This window comes from Silurus aristotelis (assembly GCF_946808225.1).
Source record: "Silurus aristotelis genome assembly, chromosome: 3".
Classification (NCBI taxonomy): Eukaryota; Metazoa; Chordata; class Actinopteri; order Siluriformes; family Siluridae; genus Silurus; species Silurus aristotelis.
The window spans coordinates 20,066,008-20,087,356 of record NC_139576.1 but is presented as its reverse complement, the minus strand read 5'-3'; the positions used below and the strand labels follow the sequence as shown (position 1 = coordinate 20,087,356).

The window sequence follows — 21,349 nt, the reverse complement described above, 5'->3', positions numbered from 1 at the left end:
AAGCATGCACTGGTGTCCAAGTGCCTTGACATCCTCATTGTTCACAGGGCACTTCTCCCCCCGTCTCTTACTCGTAAAAAGGGAGAGGGGCTTTTGTTAAAGAGAAGGCTGGCTAGATTTACAGCGCTTCGTGTTGCACAAAGAGTCTGTGCTGTCACAACATGGACAGATGTGCTGCTTGGTGTGGTTTAAACAGCACTTTTTATGCAGCCACTCATGCAAGCACGACGGGTCTAGAGTCCAGGATTTCTCGTTAACAGGCATCAAGTAGGACTGAAGCAGACATGGCAAATAACATGATGCAGCAGACATGATCGAAGAATTTCAGTGTTTTTCAGCTTGTCTTTGAGGGGAGGCCCTTTTTGGTTACAAGCATGACCTTTGCATGGAGGTCATAAAAACACTTAATGGGTAGTATGACACTGCAGAGTGGATGGTTAGCTAGTAGAATATTATACTCATTAATATTTAAACTAGGTTTTCAAATTCTAATTCAATAGCTTACGTTTGGTATATAGTCTATTCTTTCTCAGCTGTTTTGTATGTTATTTTTTTTATTTTTATTAATTAATGCATTTAATGCATAGTCAACTCATAATGACAGTTTCATAATAGTGAAATAGGCATTAGGTATGATTTCATGTCCAGTCAGGGTGAACAGTAACAAACAAGCACACAAGGTCTTAAATCTGCTATCTACTGGAATAATTCAGCAGCATGTTAAGCAAATCAAATGAACAGACACTTGAATGAATGAAGCAAATCACAAAACATGTTTGCATATTTTGGGGTTGCACCTGGAGTGGTCTTTTGTAAACCCACTCTCTCAGGTTACCTCCTTTTCAGAAGATTTTTCAACGGTCTTTCTGTTTTCTCATATTACCTGGCCACCCAAGATCTGTTTTTTTGCTGTTGGCAACTGGTTAACAAATCTACATCATATGTATAGTAAGATTTGTTTAGGCATGCAAGGAAATTGTCTCTTGACCAAAATCAATAGAAGTGGGTCTTTAGAGTATATACTTAAGAAAACTGATCTTTTTCCAGATGTAAGGTACTTTTAAAGCAATTCTAAAATGGTTTGAAGGGTTCCTGGTCATCCATTTGAGGGAAAAATGCTTAAGTACAATTATGAAACAGGGAAATATTTACATTCAAAATATAATTAATAAATGAAAAAAAGAATTTGTTTATGACAAAAAGCTGTAGAGTTAAAAAAAACTTATGTACAATTACCAACATTTGTAGTTTTTTCTGTGCCATAACCTCTGATGTGACTTAGTTGAAAAGCCTGTCATGGTACTCTAGCTTCAGAATGACTACCAACCCATAAGTTGAACTATTTCAAGGAACATCAATATTTCTAACAGCATGACAGCTATTGATTGGTGGTGCCTTCATTTTCTGCAAAGCCCCCTACTGTCAGAACTAAAATGTGTGCATTTGTCAGTCACTGTCACCTTTTGTTATTCAGTAACCTAGAGACTCTGTACCCAGCGAACATCTGTCTTCTTCAATCTACAGACATGTAAATGCCTTAGCTATGGCCATCACAATGACATAATGGGTCTTTGTGGTAATTGTAAACCATAATGCCTGTCACTCTGCCAGTATAGAAGCTACAGAGCTAGATGAAGGCCACACAAATGTTTCTTGCCTTTTAAGTGTTAATAAAAAGGCTGCTATTTCCACATATACTTGTATTGTTTTGAACTTTAACAATCCTTTCTGCTACCTATAGAGCCTTAGTTTCTTAAAAGGAATCTTCCAAGAAACTTTATCTGACAGCAAAACACTAGAGTAGGATTCTAGATAAATAATTTAAGTGCGCTTAAGAGGATCAAACTGAACTAAACGAACCCTTAATGATATTATGTTTTACCTACAAGTTCAACACTATAAATTTAAGACCGTTAATTGAATTCAACTTTCTTTCAAAGCCAAATAGATTCTAAGACTCTGATGAATGTTTTATGTACTATATTTGATAGCCACTGCAGGTCTAACTTCTTATGACCTAGTCACTTCCTCTTTTGTCATGCTGTGAGAATGTCTGTGCCCACACATTAAGTCAGCAGAGTGCACACAACACTGTCATTCACTGGTACACAATGTGACAAGAGTGTGGGCAGCAATGGAAGATGAGCAAACATGAACCCAACATTCAGAAGTTACAAAGACCCCTTAATCTTTGAAATGCATGACTTAAAGTGTAAGAAGATTGGCATATATACGTTGATGACAAGCACTGCAATATCCTACAAGAACTTCTAGCATTATGGGTAAATAATAATTAAATAATACGTAATAATATAAATAACATGACATATATAATATGTAATAACATAATCTTTAAATTAAAACAAAGCACATGATGCACATTTTTCTAATTAAAAATCTACATTTGTATCTAATAATTTATGGCTTATTTGTAATGGTTTTTATGTGTAATGCTTGTCTGGTGCAATGTTTATGTTACATGTTATGCAAGATATATGATTAAAAAAGATTATATATGAAATAAAGGCATCATGTTTGGAAAGTAGACTGTCAAAAATGTACAGCCATTGATTTAGTCAATTTAGTCAATTTATCTTAGAATCTGTTCTATAGAAAATGCAACTTGTCTGATATCCATGTTTGGGCAGCCCATGATTTTAAGTTGTTTAAAGTGTAGTGGTTTGGCTTAAAGCAGGTGGTCAGGGTCCATACATGCTTGCACTGCACTTTGTGTGTGAGGTTAGTGGTTTATGTGACTAGTTGATTAGCTTCACAGTTGACTGCCTACCATCTGTGACCAGGGTTAAAGTTGCTAATATTGCACTGAATGTCTGAGTAGCGAGCAAAAGGTTGTAAGCCTGTATGAAGATCTTTTACGTTTAGTACTGTAACTGAGAGTAATATGTGATGTTTAAAGTCTGTGAACCCCAAGTAGTTTGAGAAAGTATATTAAATAAAAATGTTTTAATGATTAGACAGAAAATGTATATTGATGTCTAGAAAAAGATGAAATAAAATATACATTATATATAATAATGATAGTCAGATCTAAAACAGCTTTTAATCGTTTCTTGTAATTGTTTATGGAAGTCCAGCTGAGCATATTGGATGCTAATTCAGTTTGAAGGGCTGCACTCAGGGAGCTAAACAGAGAGTTTTGCTTGAATAAAGAGAGGGGGGGATGGTGGTTTGGGACAGAGCCTGAGGAGGAGCTTTCTCACTAAACTTGTCAGGATAGAAGCAGGGCATCGAGCTCAGTGCCCTTCTGGAGAAAGTAAAAGCTCACATACTGTAGTTTTTGTTCTTATTGTGCACACACAAACACCATGGAGATTTCTGGACTGTGGATTTTTTTCAATGTGCGAATTTTTCTTATTTGGCAACACTGTGTAGGTATAAACGCATTTAATTTGGACACAATAAACGTGTTGAGGAAGAACGGGGACCGCGGTAGCCTCTTTGGTTTTTCTCTTGCATTGCACCGGCAGCTGCAACCAGTGGATAAGAGAATGTGAGTAGTTATGATTGTTTTATACATTAATCCTGATCGCACATTGTGCTTAGAAATCCTGTAAGAAAGGAAAGAGGGGCACATTGCTGACCCCGTACTAGCGCGCGCCATCAATGCACCTGCTTCTCTTCTCGCTTTCTGCATTTATGCATGTATGCTCTTACTTTAAACTGTGTTAAATGCTAAGTTGGTTAAGTAGCAATTGAATATGAACTGCATTTATTGTATTTTATTGTTTACAAGTAGTTACTTATCTAAGCCATGTGCTCTATGAAGGGGACTCGAAACCCTCTCGTTGTTTGAATGAATGGAGAACAGTCTGCAGAAGAGTATTCTTCTGCCCTATTGATTTTAACCCTTTTTTTGTGGAATGTAATGAAATTTTCATGGATAGTCACATACTATGATAAAGATAAACACACCTAACAAATATCTGCTGGAGAAAAGCCCCTTTACAGCTTACAGTGCTTTTGGGTGAAGAATTTCACATCACTAGAATTTCACATTGTGCATGGGAAAGCTTCTTCAAGCTCATTACTTTGCACAGGTTCAAAATAAACTTAAATCTGGTTTCTGGATGTGATGCCTCTAGACTGCATGGTGGTCTGACTACTGACTTTACGACTGCAATGTATCAGGTGGAGCTGCCTAAGTGACCGTGTGAAGAGAATAAGAGAAGATTGGTGCACAAATGTGAAAAGACAGAAGGCCACCCAGAACATATTGCATTTGGGTGGGGTTTGGGTAAACAGATAAACACAGACATGTATACATTTAACATTTTAACTATAACTTTTGAACTTTAGAAAGTCAAAGTCTCCTCCTCGTGTTTTTGTATTTGAGCTAACCGGAAGCTGCATCCTGTATGTTTATATATTGTATGTGTGTGTTTGAGAAAGACCACATCAAGCCAAATTTCTCTAAAATAAAATATTTTAGAAAAAGTGATTAGTGTTCAGTAAGTAGTACTTAATGGTTGAGTCTTAAGCAGAATCTTGGAATTCATCATCATCACCTCATGAGTTAATTAAAGACATGAAAAATAGAGAAAATGAGGGAAATAGGATAGCAAAACATTGGAAGTTGAGGGCATATATCACAATATTAAACTGAGTCATAACAATATAAATCTTTATCTGGTTGTACAAGATACACACAGTATTTTAAGTGTATTGCATGCAGTCCAATGTAGTGAAATGTGCAGGATTTGAAGGATCAGTACATTGTGTGAACAAGCATGGTGTAACTGTATCTCTGTTCAATCCTGTGCAGAATGTGGGCCAGATTTCACAGCTTTTTTCTATGGATTTTTCTATGGATTTACTATTAACTAACTATTTACACCATAAAAGCCATCCTTTCTCTTGTCTCTTTTTTCAAGTTCGAGTTTGCTTAAAGTCAACCCAGAAAGTAGACATTACACTCACAATGTGTTAAAGTTGCACCAACATATGCATCAGTGAAACAGGATAGCCAGATAGCCAGAAGCATGATTTTTTAAATTGCCATGTTAACTGTGACACTATTAGATCTTAATAATACATGTAATATATGTAATACAGTGTGTTGTTGTTTGGCACCTCTTTAGATGAACAATAGTCACGCTATGGCAAAATTGAAGAAAGTTCTGATTTAAACACTAGTGTTTTTTTCCTCATGTTTTTCTGGGGCTAGAAATATTACATAGACACATAGTCACATGTGTTTAGTTCATTGTTTTGAACGATGCCTTTATTGTGTTTTGTATGATGCTTTTGACACTTGCAGAGCTTGAACAGCTGCTGTTATTTTTGTATTGGCATTCTTGGACTGCAGCTGTTTACTGGTGAACAGTTGCAATGATAATGGCTATAAAGAAGTCTCTAAAAACGAGTTTGACCCATACCAGCATCCTTCACATTTATAGACACTGACTAGAAATAAGTTTTCTGTGGCAAAATGGTGAACTAGAAATGTAGCATCTGTTCTTTTCGGTAAGAGCTGTGTGGTATGAGCTCAGTAACAACTGATGAAAACCGTTTACTGGCCAGCTGTTAAACTTTTGCCTTGTTGTAACAAAAGAAGGCAGAATAATTGTAATCAACAACGTACAGATTTGTGGATTGTACAAACTAATGCTTTTTGTTAAAAACATTACAGTTTTAATAATATAGTGGAGACATGTAAATTAGAAAAGTGATCTGCTTCAACCAGCTGCTGCAGACCATCTGGCTGTAAGAAACAGCTGTGTACAGTGTACAAAGAGCAAACACAAAAAAGCACACACAATTCAAACTTTCAAAAGTTATCAGCACACATGTACTACCATTGTATTGCATTGTATCCAAAAGGTAAAAACTGGCATTCATTTCTCACATTGTTAAAAAACAAACACAAATAAACAAACATAAAAACCCATAAATTTCTTTAATTGGCCGCGAGGACACTGTGGGCAGTATCACCCAGCTACAATTATCTATTTTCAATCTAATGTTAAATAGAAGTTTATGTTAATGAGTTATGTTTGACTTGATCATTGCATTGAGATGATGGCATTTAAAATAGCATTAATGTGACATTTGTTTCAGTATGCTATACTTATTGGATATGCCAGTGTAAGTTTTAGCTGCTCTCTACTAAAACTCTCTCTTTATCTCTCTCTCTCTCTCTCTCTCTCTCTCTCTCTCTCTCTCTCTCTCCAAATTACTCCCAACATTTTAGAATCTAATTAAATAAGTTATAAATGATATAAATATAATATAATATATAATATAAATTATTTATGTTTTTAAATAAGTGGTGTGTTTGAATGAATCGACTTCTTTCAGAGAGCATAAAGGTCTCATGGTTTTTTTTTTTGTATTAAAATTTTTTAAATGAAATATTAAGTTCATGTGGCTATAAATATGTGGGTGGGTCTGGGTTTAGGGTTGTGATTTTCTGTAATAGTTTCTAAACTAGACTAACTCTACCTTCACACTTAATAAGTAGTATATTCGTTAAGTATATGGCTTAATAATAGATCACTTATGGCAGTATATTGCTGCAATATGGAAATTCTAATATCAATTGATGCTGGAACATTTTTTTAGACTTACATGGAGTGTTTGCTTTAGTATCTAGTGAGAAATGCCAAAAATAAGTGAGTAAAGGTCTTCTAAGTGGACCAGGACTTGGCCAGGAATGAGTCTATATGGAACCTGGTGGACAATGACGATAATCTTTTGATCAGCATGAAGTCCTTCATTCATGCTAAAGACTGAGTGGCCCAGTAACGATCCTGTGTAGCATTCTGTGGTTCCCACAGCTTAGCTGCCCACTCATCTGAAAGAACACACACCGCAAAGAAGATTAGGGGGCTCTGGGTTCACAGATGAAAAGAGGAGATTTCTCTTCACTATAATGACCAGCCTGTTTCCAGTGTGTTGAGATATTTTGTAGACCTAAGTTTGCAGTCCACGGCAAGTAAATGCCAATGTTGTCCCTCAGTGACGTGCTAAATTCAACAACTGTTTTTAAGAGCTGGACTAGTGCATGTTCTCTCTTGGAAAACCAACACCTACCTGTCTTTTTTTCCACTGGAAATAAACAGAAGTAAAATAAAACAAAATATACTTGTTTAATGATTTACAAATGAAACCTGTATTGTAAAGCTTTGCAATGCTTTCAAATTAACATGACAAAATCTGTACCTGTTGTTCTATAAAAACTGCCATCCAGTTCAGGTAATATGATGTAACTTCTGTTGAATGTGCTGATTTGAACCTGAGGACCTTTTCTTTATAGTGATATAGTAATTTATGGTCTTCTACATAATCATAAAGTTTTTTTTCTTCTTGTCTTTCTTCTTTCCCTATCTAACATACATTTTAAGCTCTCAAATGTGTGTTGTTATAGTATTTCTAAGTTTTTTTTTAATAATTTGTAATTATTTTTATGCATAATACAGAGGGCTTCCTGTATAATATCTTTTTAACAGTAGCTTTTTGAGTAGCTTTTCTTTATTTCCACACGTCTCATGTGCTTGTGTTTATTTTGTGTTCGCTAGTCTAAGGAGCCTTGCCTGGAAAAAGTGAGCCTGTATGCACTTTTTCTGTCGTTGTTTGTTCCCTATTCAATTTGCTTTATACGGTGACTTTATGGAAGTCTGCTTTGCCAGTTGCCCTATTGGAAAAGGTTTTCTACAATAAGTCACTTTGTAGTTATAATGAGTTATGTGTTAAGCTGTGGTAAGTGGGCCTACACACCAGAGGGTGTGCGCTGAGCTTGTTGTACTTCTCTAAACAGAAGAAAATGTATGTCTGATCGGTAATTTCTTTGTAAAAGAAAGTTAAATAATTTTCACAAGAAATGCACAAATAGTATAGATTTGTGTTAGTGCTTTGTGTGTGGTTATATATATGTATCTCAGTGTGATGACTGGCGAGTGCATAAATTATTAACCTAGTCCATCTGCTTAAAGGGGGCAGGAGACAGACAGCTGGTGCTAATGTAATCCATCATCTCCTGATCATCACAGAGTAACTTCTTCCTATGCCTAATACAAATATTTGAGCAAGGATCACTACTCTCAAAGTGAAATTCTTTTTTAAATGTAGGATATAGTATCATTTGTTTATTTAGCATTCATTATGTTTTATGCTAATGTTACATATTAGTGAATATCATAATGTAAATAACAAATAATTAATATATTGTATGCATACTTTTATAGACTTCTGATTGGAGCTCCCAGGGCTAAAGCTTTATCCAATCAAGGAGCAAACATCACAGGGGGTTTGTACCACTGCGACATCACCACTCATACAGATGACTGTAATCGGATTGAATTCGACAATGATGGTCAGTTTTTTTTTATTTTTGATTGACACTTTTTTAAAACAGAAATATTACCCTTAAGTTACAAATACAGGCTGTTACATGAAAAATGTCTAGTTCCGTTGATACATAAGGCAACCTCAGTGTTGAGCATTATGAAGTTCGCCAGTGCAAACCAAGTGTAATAATGATGTTTTTAATATTCTGTTATTAGCTGATATGCGTGTGGAGAGTAAAGAGAATCAGTGGATGGGGGTAACTGTGCAGAGTCAGGGCCCAGGGGGTAAGATTGTGGTATGTATCACTGTTGCAACCATATAATTTTTTACTCTGTTCATACTATTATTAACACACATGACAATAGTGATGTGTTTAAAGTAAGTATAAGTGGGTTGATCTCTTTTTATTTGGCAGACCTGCGCTCACCGGTACCAGCGACGGCTGTTTGTGAACACACCACAAGAGTCACGGGATATTACTGGCCGCTGCTACGTACTCAGTCAGGATTTCAGTATTGATGGCCAGTCAGATGAAGATGGTGGCAACTGGAAATTCTGTGAAGGGCGTGCCAGGGGTCATGAAAGGTTTGGTGCCTGTCAGCAAGGACTGGCGGCAACTTTCACCAAAGACTACCATTACCTCATCTTTGGAGCCCCAGGAGCTTACAATTGGAAAGGTATACGTGTCTATTTAAGCAGCAAACATGGGATAAAACGTTGCAGGATGATTAAATGAAATGTTAGATTTTTCAATTTTTTGAGTTCTGTTTTTATGGAAGATTTTGTGAATAAACCTGTATAGCACTGGTTCCTATTTTCTTTCTTAAATGATCATGACATTGGGCAAATGGCAATAGAATTCACTCCAGATGGAACACCAGTTCACCACAGGGCTTGTACTGCATATTGTTCTGTGCTCAACTCATGAAGTGATAATTAGAAAAATAACAACAGGACACACTTTTTGTTTTCTGTAACACTTTAACACTCAGATTCACTTAGTCCTATTATTATTTTAGTAAACTCATTTCCATATTAAATAGTAGTAAACTTTAGTTCATAAATATATAGGTGTTCATCCATAAGGTTTTTGTTCAGTAACTGGGTTGTACATATTCTCAGTTTTTGGATGTATTTGGCCTTTACATCTTCCAGCCCTGTTCTCATTTACTCTCATGTCCATGCCTCATTCTCACAGGAATAGTGCGAGTAGAGCAAAAAAACAACACTCTCCTGGAAATGGGCTTTTATGATGACGGCCCATATGAGGTTGGGGACGAAAGCCGTTTAAATCCAGAACTGGTGCCTGTACCTGCTAACAGTTACTTAGGTGGGTTTGAACTGTGCTTACTGAACATTACTTGTCTTTGTTTAGCATACCTGTGTCTTGTAACATTTAGCAAGCATTTAGTCCTGTTCCTTTTCGTTCCAGTTAACCATCAACTTGGACAGAGCATTCGATGTGCTGCCCATAATATATCTGGGCTTTATGACATGTAGGATGAATTATTATAAAATAAATATATCTGAGAATTTGTTAGGTTTATCTTCTATTATTTTGGTATATTTAACCTTGAAGGTCTATTCCTTAATAAGGTAATGTAAGATACAATTTGACAACATTGTATATTTATGTATTATATCATAATATTATATATTTCTAAACTTTTACAAACATTCATTTGAGTATTTTAAGGTAATCAACATGACATATAGCAGACTACTTTTTTTTGCCAAACTTGACCATTATCTCCGTGTGAATCAGTGATTTAAATTGACATCAAAAAAGAGAATGATCTTGGAACAGAATAAATGTCTTATTTGTGTTCACTTACAAAAACTATTCAAATGTTAGTCTATACATGAAGTTGTTTAACATATCTGTGAACACAGAGTTTAATCATAAACCCAAAGTGAACTCTTGACCATTTTTAGTGTTCCGTTTGAAAATATAGCAATTATTCATTCTCTGGTTCTTAATCTCACACACAATGCATTATTAAATATAGTCTTGTTATTTCGGTACAGCAAACCACGGAGAGACCCACAGAACACAATGATGTGTTTGCTTATCACTTTATACCTTTTTAACTAATTCAATATATTGCAAACCTTTAACAGACAGAAACTTTTCTTTTTATATTGCTTATGTTATATTAATATAAAAGTCAGTGATGTCATCGGGCCAGCTGTAATGTGTTTATATTTATTATCAAAAAGTACAAAATGTATTTTAAAAGTTTGTCAAAATATTTGGAATTTTTGTTCCAAGGTTTTTCTCTGGATTCTGGCCATAGCATTACTGAGAAGGGCACACTGATTGTTGTGTCTGGGGCTCCGAGAGCCAATCACAGTGGAGCAGTGGTGCTGCTGAGGAAAGAGGGTGAGGTGTCTACCATGCTATCAGCTGAGTATGTGCTAGAAGGACCTGGACTTGCCTCTTCATTTGGATACGACGTTGCAGTTGTGGATCTCAATGGAGATGGGTATGGCACATAACTAAACTTGTTTGAAACAAGAGTATGAAACGCAGTAACATAATGCAATTATTATGGTCCATAATTGTTGAAAAGAAATCGTCAGTTTTTCATCTAATGATATATTTAGTCTGTTTTGTATTTGTTCTGATTTGTTTTCTGGATGGCACTCTAGGGCAGAAGGTAGAGCTACCACCTTACAAACTCAGAATTTTGCATTTTGAGTAAATTCCTTCCTCACAACATTTAATGCTTTCTCTGATTATAAATCCACCATGTCCCTGGCCCTAATAAAGCAGTTACTGAAGCCGAATGAATATTTTCACTTTGCACAAATTGAAGCTGGTTTAAGACTATGTGATTTTAGCAGTCTTGCAAGATTATTACTTGTCACGCTATACAAGAAGCACCCAATTATCTTGGCTAATCTTGACTTAATTCTATAACAAAATGTTCTATAACCTGTGTTCCATGTCAGATCATACGATAAAGAGCAGCTAATGATATACCCGTTGATTCAAGGAAATTGCTATGCTCTCCTTACATCATCAATCAGTGTGATGATGGATCGTGTAGAAAACAGGCTTGCATGAACAGAAACAAAACCTTGGTGATATAGTGACAATGGTATGTCTAGAGGAAAAAAATCAAAGAAGAGTTTGGAGTTGTTCATCGCTAAGTTGAAATGTGGAAAATTCACTAATCCATTCTTTTATCAAATCACACATTTTGTTTTGCCATCATTTGCAGTTGTCGCATAACATCATGTATTCTATTGGTTTTATTGATTGATTGATTGATTGATTGATTTATAATCTTGATATGAGAGAGAAAAACCAGGTCAATTATTTTTTTAAAGAGTTGAGCTTTAAGCAAATCAGAAAACATAAATCACTCCAGCAAGTATATAAAAATATAATACATGCAAACATTTTTTTGGGTTGAGTCTTTGTCTTCACTGAACTCAAACTGCACAATTGTTTGCCTAAGAGTGTCCCAAGACAGGTGTTGTTTTCTGCACATGACTGTGATTAGTGTGTTCACACCTGCCTAAACAAAGTGTACCAAAAAGCAAACGAACAAGGGTTCAATACAAATACACTGCATACTGCTAAATGTGAAAGCAGCTGTAGACATGACAGGCTGCACAACAATAGTACATTAATATGTGATGTGATGGTGTTAATTGTTGACATGCTATCCTGTGTGTGTGTGTGTGAATTTTTTTCCAGATGGCAAGACATTGTAGTGGGAGCTCCTCAGTTCTTCCAGAGAGATGGTGAGGTGGGGGGAGCAGTGTATGTCTACATTAACAAGGCTGGAAAGTGGAGCGACATCATTCCTACCCGCCTCAATGGAACTAAAGACTCAATGTTTGGACTGGCGGTGGAGAATATTGGAGACGTCAATCTGGATTCCTATGAAGGTAAAAGCATTTCAGCGTTATAGATATTTTTGGTTGATGTTCATAAGTAGGATGTATATGTATTCATATACTGTATGTCCACATATAAATCCATGATGTAAATTGTGGAAGGGTTTTTATTACCAAAATGAGAAAGTTTTACATTATATTTTATGTACATTGAAATTTTGTGTATACCCCAGCACTATTTTGCTGTTTTCTTAAATCTGTTTAGTCAGATATTTTGGACAGCATGACACATAATCTAACAGATTACAAATGTGCTGTTATTCAACATTAAATCTGGTTTGTTGGAAACTTGACAAGATATGTTTTGTGTCTTCTGTTATTTTTATAGCCTTTATAAAGTTAATGTGGTAAAAGAGTTACGTAAAGATTTATTCCTAGTCATGTTTCATTCCTTACATGTCTTAATGTAAATATAATAATAAAATAAGACAATGGTTATATGTCAACAAAGTAAATATAAAATTTTAATGTTATTTACATTTATTCCTCTACAATATATCAATGTGGTATGATAAAGCGTACTGTATTATATTGGTTTTGTGGTGTTAGATTAAGTTTATCATTTTTGTGTATGTTTTGAATGACATTTATAATTAGCCAAATGTCTTTGCCAGATATTGCAGTCGGTGCTCCTTATGCAGATGCAGGCTCTGGTAGAGTGTACATCTATCATGGATCAGCTTATGACATTAACACCAAACCAGCTCAGGTCAAGAGTTTATATCCTTTCTCTTGCTTCCACTCTCTGAATCTCTGCTCTCTGATTTTATTGCCTTTCTGTATTCTGCATGGTATGGGCTTTCATAATGGATATGCTCTGTGAGAGCAAAACAACATTACTATGATAAATAACAGAGAGATGAACAATCTTGAGCAATTTTGTGCAATTTTGCAGCAACATGCAAGGATTTGTACCATGATTCTTCTAATTTTATGTTTTTTTTTTCTATTGTAAAAATACCTTTGGGTCTCTTTATACAGTAAACACCCCAAAACTGACATTTTTTTTTTAACTCATCACAGATTCTGGAAGGTAAACCTCATGGCATAAAAATGTTTGGCTATTCATTGGCTGGCAAAATGGACTTGGATGATAACTCCTACCCAGATTTAGCCATTGGATCGCTGTCCGATGCTGTGTTTGTGTACAGGTATTAATATGGTATTCATAATCACTCAATTACCTTCTTCCCCAGCAACAAAACTGAAATGTAATCAAATATAATCAAATTTAGGGCCAGACCTGTCATCAGCATAAAGAAGGAAATCAAGATTACACCAAAGGAAATTGACCTGACAAAGAAAACATGTGAAAACAATATTTGGTAAAATATTTTTATTTATTGTTTTAAATTATTATTCTGTATAATATGGAGTGTCTCTTTTTACTTATTATCTATGACCTATAACCATTTCACTGTGTATTTGTCTATGTAATTTGGTATTTACAGCTTGATTGTTGAAGTCTGCTTTACCTATAAAGCAAATCCTGTTACTTTCAACCCCAAACTGAGTAAGTCTGAGCCTTCTACTTGTAATTCCATTGTAATCACTCAAACTCACTAAGTGCATGAAAAATTCACCATGCTTCACTAACTTATTTAATGATGTCTAAATATTGCCATTGAATTTATTCCTAATGTGCATCATGAGTTATTGCAAAACTAAAACACAAATGTTGTGTATGTCTATGCAGCCATTTCCTACATGCTCGAGACAGAGTCACAGCGCAGAAAGCAGGGGTTGCACTCCAGAGTGTCTTTCTTGAATAAGAAGCCAAATAATCAAGACTTCCAGTATACAGGCACATTGGATCTGAGAGGGCAGAACAAAAAAACTTGTCACAAAGTCAAACTTCAACTGCAGGTACCTGTTGCTTTCAACCAAAAATCCAAAAAAAAAGCTTATAAATACAGTCCTATCAACATGCTTTTCTTAAACTTAGCTAAAGAAGGACCGTCATATTCTCTTGCATGTTTTACTTCTTTATTCCTATTTGTATTAGTTTGTGTAATCTGACTTATAATGTATTTTCTCTCTCAGACACTCACATATAGTCAGATCATGAAGTAAAGAAATAACAAGATTGGACATATTAGAAGAATGATAATCGAAGGGATGGTGTGATGTGGATCAATCCAATGCTGTTACCACCCTAAAATTACAGTTTTATCTCAGACTGTTATACAGTGTCACAGACATTTGAGACTCTTTCCAAAACCTCAATATAACCACTTTCTTTTCATAAAACCCAAGACGTGTTTCTTCTTTGTTTTTTAAGTACAATTTGCCATACTAAATGCTGTGCAAGTTATTCACTATATAAAACACAACATAATAGAACAGATGCATTAATAATATCCTTGATGTGTTCACTATTGTCAGTGCTGCTGTTAATTGGAAACATGACCAGTCATTTATAATCAATCAGCCAAAATGGTTTGGGATGTACATACATGTATGCTTCCTCACAGAGCTGTGTGGCTAATGTTGACAATAAGTAATTAAGTTTATAGCTTATAGTTTGTTATCATATAAACTGTAAGTCTAACTCATGACTGATTTTGTGTAATTTTCAGGAGAACATCAAAGATAAGCTAAGAGCAATCCCCATCGAGATGTCCTGCGGCATTGAGAGTGCTAAGAGGGGGAAAGGTCTGACCTTACTTCCTGAGCTTGTGCCTGTGCTCGACTCAAAGATACAAACCAAGACCATCACTGAGGTAAGTGTTAAAGACATCTTTCCAGTAGGATTTCCAACACTGTTGGAACTGAGTAAATAAACACAAATAGAAGTAGTGTATAATCCTAGCACTTCTATTTCCTGTATCAGGTGAATTTTCTGAAAGAGGGGTGTGGTTCTGACAACATATGTCAGAGTAACCTGCAGCTCCAATACAGATTCTGCTACAGAGAAGCTAACCAGGACATATTTCCTCCATTACCGATGTAAATATTAAGGTTTAAGCCAAATAAAAATACATACAGTATCTCTATTTGCCAGTAAATTATGTCCAGGTCTTGTTTCATGTTTTGTTGTGTTGAACAGGAAGAATAACATTGCAGTGGTCTCTCTGAGTGACCAAAAGGACATTGCTCTGGAGGTTACAGTGAAAAATAGGAACGGAGATGATGCTCATGAAGCCAAACTAATTGCATGGTTTGGTGACTCGCTTTCATATTCTGGATTCAGATCTCAGAAAACTACAGTGAGTGGCAATAATTCAGGGTTTTATCTAAACCACTTGGGTTTGTAAATGAAATATTTTGGGATGATTATCTACTGTAAATTTAATTACTACAATTTTTTTTTTATTTGTTAGGACAAGCATGTGATCTGTGCAGCCAATCAGAATGGTTCACAAGTAGACTGTGAACTGGGGAACCCATTCAAAAGAGATTCTGAGGTAGGATATTTTACTGAAGAGTTTAAGAATCTCCACATAGTTTCCTTTATGTATTCTTACTGAACAGTACTCGTGTTTAGGTCACTTTTTACATTATCCTGAGTACTGCCAGAATCTCTCTCCAAACCACTGAGGTTGAGGTGGATCTCCAGCTAGAGACGTAAGTCTGTTCTTATAAATAAAATAGAATTTTTATATTGAGGTCTTAATTTTGTTTTTCAATTTTACAATTTGTATTTAAATTCTGTCTTTTTCTTCATCAGAACAAGTCTGCAGGGGGCTTTAGAGAAAGTAAGGGCTAAAGCTAAAGTTGTGATTGAACTGCTGCTATCAGTGCAAGGGTAATGTATTATCATCAAGTGTTACTCTGTACTGTTATATGGGACATACAGTAGATGTTTGCGTTTACAGTCCAGTATAAAAGTTAGCATCCCCAAGGGTTTTGAATGGAAGCAAGACAACTTCAAATTATCTACAGGAAAGAATAATACCAAAATGTTAAAACTTAAATGTGGCTATATCTTAATCATTCCAAGTCAAGCCATACAGAAGAATAGTTTCAATAGTTGTTTGTATTCTTATAATGCTGCCAATCTATTGATTGATTTGATAATTCTGGCAGTAGTATAACAAATATGTGATGGAAAAGTAGGCAAGCACACTGCCTGAGAAGAGAAGCTTCAACCACAATTATCCAGAGTTGAGGAGAAGATTTATTGACAGTGATAAAAGAAAAAGTGATAATTCAAGTTAAATAAATTTACATCACATTCCGAAATGGACATGCAAACTTTTGAACTGGCGTAGTTTTGTTGTTTTTGACATAAAGTACAATTAATAATTTTTGGTCAATTGTGGTAATTAAGGATCATCCGTAAATCCTAATATACTTACTGTTGTATTACTATATACTACATTTATTTGCCTTTATTTGCCTTTTTAACCAGGGTATACACTTAATTTCTTTAAGTAAAAGTTTTTAATTGTTTGTGATGGTTTAGGGTTGCCAAGCCCCCACAGGTGTATTTTGGAGGACATGTCAGAGGAGAGAGTGCCATAAAATCTGAGGAGGAAGTTGGCAGTTTGATTGAATATGAATTTAGGGTAAGGAATACTATAAGCAGATTTATTGTCAAAGGCAGTTTTTACAAATTCTTAAAAAATATATATATACAGTGGAACCCGGTTATGTCGATGTCCTAGGGGGTCGCCAAAAAGCATCGAGATAACCGATGATCGAGATAAACGAAAATCAAAATGGCGGCAATATATTAACGTGCTTGAAATTTCTTTATGTACATGATGTGCGTTAATAAATGAGAATGTGCATGCACGTGTTTTTAAAGGGTTTTTTGTACACAACAGCGTTGCCGCGATTTGTTTGATGAAGGCATGCTATAAAAATACATACAGTACATGTTTATCTGTCAGGAATCCACCTGCCACGCCCCCTTCAGCCCCCTTCAGCGTGCAGGTGTTTTCTCGGCCGCTTTCTCTGAAGCTCCCGGCTTCAATCGCGCACATCTGGTGCTCGTTTATCATCATCACCAGCTCCTATTTAAACTTCCACACTCTCACTGTCCGTTATTGTTGGTATATGTTGGTTCACGGCGGTCGTTGTTATCGCGCATGCGTATCCCGGTACGCGTCTTCCCACCGACACTTCTACCCAGCGTGGCTTTCGCCTCCCGTTCATCGCATAACATTTAACAACAAAAGGCATATGTGCACTAACTAACAGCAGAGATTCACCAGTATACAATACAACACCTGTAGCAGCTGTAAGGTTTGATTTTTCCGCCACTTCCGCGAGTTCTTCTGCGGCTTCACAGCCCTGATCGAGAAAACTGACGTTAAATGGCAAAATTTTCCCCCCTTGTGCTCGAGATATCAGGGTTCGGCGACATAAAAAAAAGTCGACATAACCGATAAAAAATGCTTAGACAAAGCGAGAATTTGGCGGTTCCACTTCAAAAACGTCGACTTAATAGGGTTGTCGAGGTAACCGAGGGCGAGATAAGTGGGTTCCACTGTAATAACATAAGAAAATTATAATGATGTAAATGAAAATATAATCTTTGGGTTGCAGGTAATGAATTTAGGTAAGCCACTGAAATCGTATGGCACAGCCTTCATCAATATCCAGTGGCCGAAAGAAAGTGCTGTGGGGAAATGGCTCCTATACCTGGTGAAGATCACCTCAAAAGGGCTGGAGCAGATCACCTGCTCACCAGAGAAAGAGATCAATCAAAATGGCCTGACTGAGGTACAGAATCCCCACTATTCTCTTATTAGTTTATATATTTCCTATACCTAGAGACTTTTACTGCGATTAATGTAGTATTATTAAGTGCATGCTATTTCTGTTCAAGAACTACTTCACCTGCTTTATAAACAAACCAATTAAATTAAGATTTACTGCTTTATAATGAGAAATCTTTTATTTATTTATTTTTTACAGGTATCCACATTTTCCAGAAGGAAGCGTGAGGCAGAGTCAAGCTGGACCTCTGAAGGGAGCAAAATATCTTTCTCAGATAAAAGAAAACATAAAACTCTGGTAAATAATTTGTTCTTATAATTACTGTAATTGAAAGTATCTTGCTTAAAGATTGCTAACTGTATTTAATGAATCTTCTCAGTCATGTGCTGGGGATGTGAAATGTGTGGACATCAAGTGCCCTCTACAGGGATTGGACAGTAGTGCGCACATTGTACTGAAGTCTCGTCTTTGGAACACGACTTTCCTTGAAGTAGGTTAAGCAGCATTCATAAAAATATCAGAAATATAAATGTCATTTCTGCACAATATTTTCAATAAATAACCTCTTTTTCCTTATATAAGGATTATGCCTCGTATAATTATCTCGACTTGATAGTGAAAGCCTCAATCAGTCTTGACGTTTCTGCTAAGAACATTGTCCTGAAGAACCCTGAGACACAGGTATGCTAACCATTTCTTATATCAGCTTTAAACCTCTTCTCTCCTCCAGTGGACAAAAAAGCATGCCATATTGTACTTCCTCAAAAAGTCTGCATCATGAATAATTTGTTATTGTCTCTGCTCTAAAAGGTGAGATTGACCATCTTCCCAGAGAAAACAGTGGCTCACTATGGTGGAGTGCCATGGTGGATAATTCTAGTTGCCGTTCTAGTGGGAATACTAATGCTTTCTCTGCTAGTGCTTCTACTCTGGAAGGTAAGCCAAATTAATAAAACAGATTGCATTTTGGGGGTTTTGATATTCATCATTCTGCAAAAAAAAAAATGGTTAAGATGCTCTACATCTTATTGGCTCCTGATGTCATTTGATTTAACAATTTTGATATTTTATGTTTGGCCAACAAACATATACAAGACTTTCAGAAGTTAAAGTGGATTTAAGAAGGTTGAAATCTATATTAAGTGTCTTGACAAAAAAACACAAGCTTTACCATCCATTACTTTCAGTGATCAATCACCTTGCTCCCTCTGTAGTGTGGTTTCTTCAAGCGTGCCCAAAAAGACCAATATGATGCAGCGTATCAAAAAGCTGAGATCCATGCTCAGCCCTCAGACACAGACAAGCTCTCCACTGAGGCCTAGAGGCCTTAACCTGGTAAAATACATGAGGCCTCTGTGCCCCAGTGTGATGTGGCACACTGCTCTAACACTTTATTCACTAACGCATCTCTTGCCTTGCCAAAAGAAGTAAAGAAAGAGTAAAGTGCTTTCTTGTCATCAGAGTGCCTCATTCTCAATGTTGTGTGAAGTTGGGTTCTGTAATAATTTCATTTTATTTTTTTTCCCCTTTTGCTTTGTTGCATTTCCTGTCTCTGAAGCAGACGTCTAACTCAGCTATAATTTTCTTCGTTACAGTTTTGTTTCACAGTTGTTCCTTTGCCGGTTTGTCTTGCTGGATACTCCTATTCTAAATGCTATACACTTTTGTCAAGCATGCTCTTTCAATAACGCTTGCTCGTGAAAGTCGATTTAAACCTACAAACCTCAGAAACCACTGACATTACACTGACATTTACCAGTGTCTTTTTCTTTGCATTCTGTCCATCAGTGTGGATTTTTCAAACGTTCCAAGTATGATGACAGCATTCCTAAGTACCATGCTGTGAGGATCCGTAAGGAGACGCGCCACTTTACTGATGAAAGCATCATGTTCGATCCGTTTGAGAAGAAGCACTGGATGACTGTATGGAGTGAGAATGAAAGTTACTCCTGAGACTTTGGCCTCATGAATGTGAGAGACTATAGGACCTTTAAGAGTCCACTAAATATAATGGAGCCTTGATTCAGGACTTTGCACAGTCTGTGTTGGTACAATGAAGAAACACAAAGCAAAAGACTCTTTTCATGCACTGGTTTGTAACACATCAATGGTGTCAAGTCTTAAAAATTGTGTAATTAAGGGATATTTTTTTTATGTTTGTATACAGAATTAGGGAACAGCATTTAAAAAAGAAATGCCTATTTGTAAAATTCTGGATGATTACTGGACTACTGTAACTGATTTAAATCTGTAAATATTTGACCTGTACTTGCAAAGTGCATATTTATTTTCTGTCATATTTAATCAGCCAAAGGTATTTCATGTTTTTTGTTAACTGTGAAAAGTCCTTAAAATACAATAGTCAAGCAGATTATAAGCATAAAATAACCTGATGTGCACAATATATGAAAGCAATCTAGCACACGATACGGCAGGGTTTTATATTTGGCGACTTGCTGCTAATATTTTTGTATATACTGTATGTAAAATTTTGCTGCTGAGTAGATATTGGATCAGAATGATATGTGCAGATGTGACTCCTAACTGCAACTGATAAAAATTAAGAAGAGTACCAAGAACAGGTCACGTGTGAGCAAAGCACGTGTAAATGAACACTGGAACACGCAGTGTGTTTTACTGCCTGTTGGTGTGTGTTTCCAAAGGACCATGACCATGTGATTTCACTAAAGGAAACTCTCAGCAGGTTTTATTACCAAGAATTGCGGTAACTGACACAAAAAGTGCATACATACCGATTGATTATAACTTAAGGAAACGCTTTAATTCACTGGCCATGTTATAGATGCACCTACTCTATTTAAAACCAACTAGCCATTGCATAACATATACAGTACAATAGGGCCTGCTGTTATAGGAAAATGGTCAATGATTGAGTAATGTGACTCCATTAACCATGTTCCAAACAGTTTTTTTCCTTTTTATTACACAGCAATTTGGCAATGGCAATTTGTATTAATTTAAGTACATTTAATGTACTTAATACTTTTATCCCTTATTGTCTTTAATGCTTTAGCAAAAGAAGTTCAAATCTATCTTTTTAGTTCCGCAATTGTCATTCCCTTACCAGCCTTTCTGTTAAAAAAATAAATAAATTACTAACACAAATAAACAAACAAACAATATTTTACAGAGAAACTTCCTTAAAGGAAGTTTTTGTTCAGCTTTACCTCTGACTGACTGTGGAGACCCATCCATACATTTACATTTGCCGCATTTAGCAGACGTCCTTGTCCAGAGCGAGATACAAAAGTGCTTTGAGTCTCTAGCAATGAATAAATCTACACTGGTACACTAGATTACAAACTTAATATAAATATAATTATAAATGTATTCATACAAGCCCATGTATAAATGGGCAAAATAAAAACAATAACATATCAGAATGAGTGCATTATATATCAACAACTTTTGACCAGTCATAGTTGACTATTTAACAGGG

General features: G+C 35.8%; 1 protein-coding gene across 2 annotated transcripts; it reads left to right on the top strand.

Annotated features, from left to right (window-relative positions):
• Nucleotides 1–3,172: 3,172 nt before the first annotated feature.
• itga6a (integrin, alpha 6a) lies at nt 3,173–21,286 on the top strand. 2 transcript variants are annotated; one of them, XM_083536699.1, is made up of 26 exons: nt 3,216–3,511; nt 8,205–8,332; nt 8,523–8,602; nt 8,723–8,984; nt 9,506–9,637; nt 10,580–10,793; nt 12,017–12,210; nt 12,834–12,928; nt 13,243–13,370; nt 13,455–13,544; nt 13,671–13,732; nt 13,916–14,085; nt 14,799–14,942; nt 15,053–15,168; nt 15,269–15,428; nt 15,543–15,626; nt 15,707–15,786; nt 15,890–15,967; nt 16,628–16,730; nt 17,716–17,892; nt 18,088–18,186; nt 18,269–18,379; nt 18,472–18,570; nt 18,700–18,825; nt 19,104–19,224; nt 19,678–21,286. In XM_083536699.1, exons 1-25 carry the CDS (start codon nt 3,327–3,329, stop codon nt 19,209–19,211), a joined length of 3,225 nt encoding a protein of 1,074 aa, XP_083392825.1. In that variant the 5' UTR covers nt 3,216–3,326; the 3' UTR covers nt 19,212–19,224; nt 19,678–21,286. The 2 variants fall into 2 exon arrangements, with proteins under 2 accessions (XP_083392824.1, XP_083392825.1); XM_083536698.1 differs by lacking the exon at nt 19,104–19,224 and having other exon boundaries at nt 3,173–3,511.
• The last annotated feature ends 63 nt before the right edge of the window (nt 21,287–21,349 follow it).

Excerpts from the sequence above, each read along its gene's own strand:
- itga6a (XM_083536698.1), top strand. The coding sequence starts at position 3,327 with ATGGAGATTTCTGGACTGTGGATTTTTTTCAATGTGCGAATTTTTCTT. Across the intron at positions 3,512-8,204 it reads CAACCAGTGGATAAGAGAAT|ACTTCTGATTGGAGCTCCCA; the intron begins GTGAGTAGTTAT and ends ATACTTTTATAG. Across the intron at positions 14,943-15,052 it reads AAACCAAGACCATCACTGAG|GTGAATTTTCTGAAAGAGGG; the intron begins GTAAGTGTTAAA and ends TTCCTGTATCAG.